A 4,846-nucleotide genomic window follows, 5' to 3' on the forward strand; every position below is an offset into this window, starting at 1 on the left:
AGTCCTACCTGAACTCTCTCCTCCCGTTCACTACGCTCGACCAACAAAAGGCGCCTAATAAAACCACCAAAACAGGGCCCAAGGTTGATAGCTAGACTCTTCTCCTCTGTGGTTCCCCGGTGGTGGAATGAGTTACCAAACTCTGTTCAATCTGCAGAGTCCCTGTTCGTCTTTAAGGAAAGACTAAAGAACCAGCTCTTCGCTGAACACCTTTGCACTGTGAAAAGCAAAAAAATAAAAAATAAATAAAAAATTCCTAATCCCTCCTGCACTGCCTGTAGGTACCAAGGTCCTATCACATTTGTTTTATGTGACTTATGCAGGTTGTTTTCTACTAACTAGATCCTTGCTTGTGTTGTATCTAGTCTCAGATGTACGTCTCTTTGGATAAAAGCGTCTGCTGAATGAAACTGTAGAATTATAGTTGGCAGCTCTTTTTGAGAAATACGACTGCAGGTCTGATGACGGGACGACAAAGTTGGCCTAAGATGCTCTGGTAGCAGGTGCACTTATGAGCCACCTTATGATCGAACATGGTGTTCATTGTGGCCAATTCATGACTAGCACACAAGTCCAATAACAGAACCACTCTTGGGTTCAGATCAGGCAGGCCGTTCCTCCCAATTACCCCCCTCCCACATCGGGTGAGGCTCCATGTCCCTATAACTAGTCTATACCATCAGGGGGTGACACGTCCCGCTGCCTGGTTGGCATAGCACCCAACCCCAAATTCCAGTTGGGCCCACTGGGCTGTGCTAGTACAGTTAATGGAATATGCAATACTACTGCGTGTAGCTAATGATAGTCATATTTAACATTTAACCGACTTTTCAGTGTGGCAAATAAGAGTGATAAGGTTTAATGTGGCAAATTTCCTCAGCTAGACGGGACCTTCCACGTTTTTTTACAATTTGTGAATCAGTTTAACCTATATATTAAGTTTTTAAACATCAGTCAACTCAAAAACTTTTGTTCTTAATTATGGTAATTAAGTCCATAACACACACACACAAAAAAATCTTTTAGAAAACGTGGAAAACTATTTAGAACAACCTAATCAACTTAAATACTTATATTGGTGCCACCAACCATTAAATTAGTATTCATACCTTTGATTGAAGCAGCAAAGCTAGTTAAAGTTTAATAAATCTGTTTAATGTTATAAAGTCCGATCTGAACTGCCAGCACATTTATCCACTTAATTACAAATCCTTTTCATTTTTATTGTTTATCTTATACATGTTTTTTCTTATATCTTGTATTTTTCTGCCATCTTAGTCAGTTTCAGTAGCTCTATAGAGTGTGTGTGCACTTTATTTAGCTGGTCTGCACTATTTTTGATTTGTTTAATTGGATTAATTCAACTTTTCTCCAGTCATTTAAAGTACTTTCACTCAAGTACTCTAAGTACAATTTTAAGATACTTGTACTTGAGTAGCTCCATTTTCTGCAACTTTTGAAACCTCCTTGATTACAATTCTGAAAAATATTGTGCTTTATACTCCACCACATTTATTTACTGACTTAGATGCACATTGAACTTTGCATCATCATCAAATGAATTCTGATCTGTTAGTATCATCATTGATGCAGGGATATGCTTAAAAACTGAACAGCACCAGCTGCAACAGTAAAGAGATGAACACATTAAACGTAGGGCTTCATATGAGGTTGTACAATCAGAGTTTGCGAGAATGTGTGAGATCTCGAAGTACGAGGACTTTAAATACAATAATAATCACCAACAAACATCAGAACTAAATTATGAAAACACACATCTGAGAAAGAGATTTATTTGGAGCTTATCAGAAAATGTGCATTTTTACTTTGAGGAAACTTATCAAAACAGAAACATGTGACTTATGGAATGAGCTTGTCCAGTGCACAAAGAAATCTTATTTTAGATGTTTAAATGTGTTTTCAGTGCCTGGGAGTCACAAAAGTGGCCTACATTTTGGCAAATACAAGGCTTTTACTTATGATACGGATTTTGGACAGGTTCAGGCCGTACAGCAGAGCGTTGAAGAATGGCTGACAGGTGAGCCAGTACATTGACAGGAATATTCTCAGAATATTGGGCAGACTGTTCATGTTAAACCTGCTCTGTACTATTTCAAAGAAAGCCCCACAGGAGAAGTTGATGAGGGACACCAGGTGAGGTGTGCAGGTGCTGACGGCTTTCTGTCTGGTCTGTTTGCTGCCAGAAAAACACACTTTAAGGATCCTCATGTAGGTGTAGAGGATTAACATGAGAGGGCCAAATATTGAGAGTACAGAAATAAAGATTCCATAGATGCTGTTGCCCGTGACGTCGGAGCAGGCCAGTCGAACAACAGAGTAGTTGTCACAGTACACTTTGTTAATGATTTTCCCACAGAGCTGCAAGGATGTACTCAGACATGTCATCACCACGCACACCAGCAGAGGATAAGCCCACGTTACGGCGATAAGCACGAGGATTCTCTGAAATGTCATCAGGGTGTTATATTGCAGAGGATAACAGATGGCAAGATATCTGTCATACGACATCACGGCCAGGATTAGAATTTCTACAGTGCCGTAGCAGAATAATACAAAAATCTGCAGGAAGCAAAATACAGCAGGAACTGTGTGAACGTCAGAGAGGATCTGAATCAGCAGGAATGGAAAAAACCCTGAACTACCAAACAGCTCGTTAGTGAACAGGCTGACCAGAAACATGTACATGGGCTCGTGTAGGCTTCTGTTCATGCAGATGACCACGATGAGAAACACATTGGCACTGATGGTTAAAACATACAGAGACATAAGAAACGTGAAAATTAAGTATTTTAAAATCCCAGTGTCAAAATAGGCACTCAGTGTGAAAAATGAAACCTGTGTGTAGTTTCTCATGATTTTGTTGTTCGATAACACTGTTCATAGGAGAAAATTATTTCAGCCAGTTACATTTTGTTGTCGTAAAACTCGATCTATAAACTTTTCTCCTGCTGTGAAAACATTGATCACATTAAAAGTTGAACAGTGAAGAAATTCATCATGAAGAGAACAGCTGAGACAGTTCCCCTAATCTTACCGTCCCCTGCTTGACATGGTGTGCACAGTGAGCAGTGTACGACATTGTGCTTCTGCGGTCAGACTTCCTCCTCACTGAGCTCACACTCCGCTGCCCAGAACATTTTCAAGTCGGCTGACGCCCACAGCGGCAACGTCACCTCATTATACTGATTTCCGAAGGATGTCAGGGATCTTATAGTTTATTGGAAACTTTCCACAAAGTTAATAGACATTACCAGCTGGGCCTACAGTGAGAGGACTATGAACCTACCCATGGAACTGAAGTTACAGCCACTGTTTTTTGCACCCTAACCTATACCTTTTGGGTATCATCAAAGGCTGTGAGAGAGTAACGCAGACCAAGATGGACCCTGACCTTGACCACTAAGAAAAAAAACGAAAACTAAGTCTAGCTCCTCAACTTGGGCACAACCCACCTCGGGGTCCCATTGTTGTGTAACGAGGGGCCCACTCTCCAACATCCCCGTCTCTCAGCACAGAACGAGAAGCCAAATCTGACACCATGTCTCTGAGGTACAGCTGTGCAAAGGTGGCAATGAAGCACTAAGACTAAGGCCTAACAGATGTCTTCCACCCCACTCGAAGCTGCGACCCCCTTCAGTCTTAATTCTATTCCCTTGCGGATGCGCCCATGGACATGGCTTTTATTATTATGTGACTTTCCTAGTCCATTGGCATCAGCATGCAAGACTATGTTCCATACATGCCCGGTAGGTTATATCTACCTATTCCGTACATGCACATTACCCTCGTGTCACTCAGTGGCTGCGCGGACACAAATTTTAACCTCCATGTTGACATGTGTGCAAGGGTCAATGTGGGAACTTGCAGGATTGGGAAGATGACAAAATTTACATCACACAGATCTTCTTGCACTTGCCAAACATGGAAAGCGTGAAACCAGCCAGTGGACTCTGCTATCGTTTATGATCAAAGACTGTTAGGGATAACAGCAGTCTGAGCTTGATCCTGCCCTTAACCCCTGAGAAAAAGACAAGACTAGGTCCTCGACTCCGGTTCGACAGCACCCAAAACACCACATTACACGCCAAACCCAACGCGGACACCGACAGCTGTGGACACCCGCGGACATGTTGTTGTTGACTCTGTTTTATTAATGTTTGATTACATTGGTCATTTGGCTATAGGGACACTGTCCTGTCCTGTTTTGAATATGTAAGTTCTGGCTAGAAGCTACTAACCAGCCACAGAAGTCTTTGTCATGGCCATCCTTTGCTAGTTAAACCAACACAATGCCCTACCTGCAGTCCAAGTGACTGCCTCTTATTACTACATTATTCAACACAAACTAAAGTCTGCTGCCCACAGATATGTGCTGAGGGGTTTATGCAAACTTGATGTCATGCAGACCCTTGCGTACTTGTGGATAATGTGGAAAGTATAACACTGGCCTTAACCTGAATTAATTCTAAATCGGCACAAGCCTACATCTATTTGAAGCATATTAAATGAATCTTTCTCCAAAAATGACTCCACAGACAGTAAACTACTTTCAAAATCTAGCTGTGGAAAATAGACAGCAGCTGCTTCAGACTTAGCATCAGGGTTATCAGTAGAAGTCAGAGTTTCTCTGAAGCTCAGAAAGTGTGAAGGACACTTCAGATCATCAACCTTTATGGACAGAGGACAATAGAGAAAAAAAACTTATTGCAGTTCACAGAACTTTGTTACAGAACATCAAAAATCACCCGATGAATGTTGGGAGAACAGCCTTTGGTCAGATGAAGATAAATGTGTTGGGCTCAGATGGAGTCCAGCATGTCTGGGG

The 4,846-nt window shown here is 41.7% G+C and overlaps 1 protein-coding gene across 1 annotated transcript; it reads right to left on the reverse strand.

The window, feature by feature from the left end:
- Positions 1-1,947: 1,947 nt before the first annotated feature.
- On the reverse strand, positions 1,948-2,874 carry LOC103361220 (olfactory receptor 2A14-like). The gene has a single exon (XM_008287248.1). The coding sequence runs from the start codon at positions 2,872-2,874 to the stop codon at positions 1,948-1,950; it is 927 nt and encodes a 308-aa protein (XP_008285470.1).
- Between the last annotated feature and the right edge of the window lie 1,972 nt (positions 2,875-4,846).

Source organism: Stegastes partitus, unplaced genomic scaffold, assembly GCF_000690725.1.
Source record: "Stegastes partitus isolate 25-593 unplaced genomic scaffold, Stegastes_partitus-1.0.2 Scaffold491, whole genome shotgun sequence".
Classification (NCBI taxonomy): Eukaryota; Metazoa; Chordata; class Actinopteri; family Pomacentridae; genus Stegastes; species Stegastes partitus.

Excerpts from the sequence above, each read along its gene's own strand:
- LOC103361220 (XM_008287248.1), bottom strand. The coding sequence starts at position 2,874 with ATGAGAAACTACACACAGGTTTCATTTTTCACACTGAGTGCCTATTTT.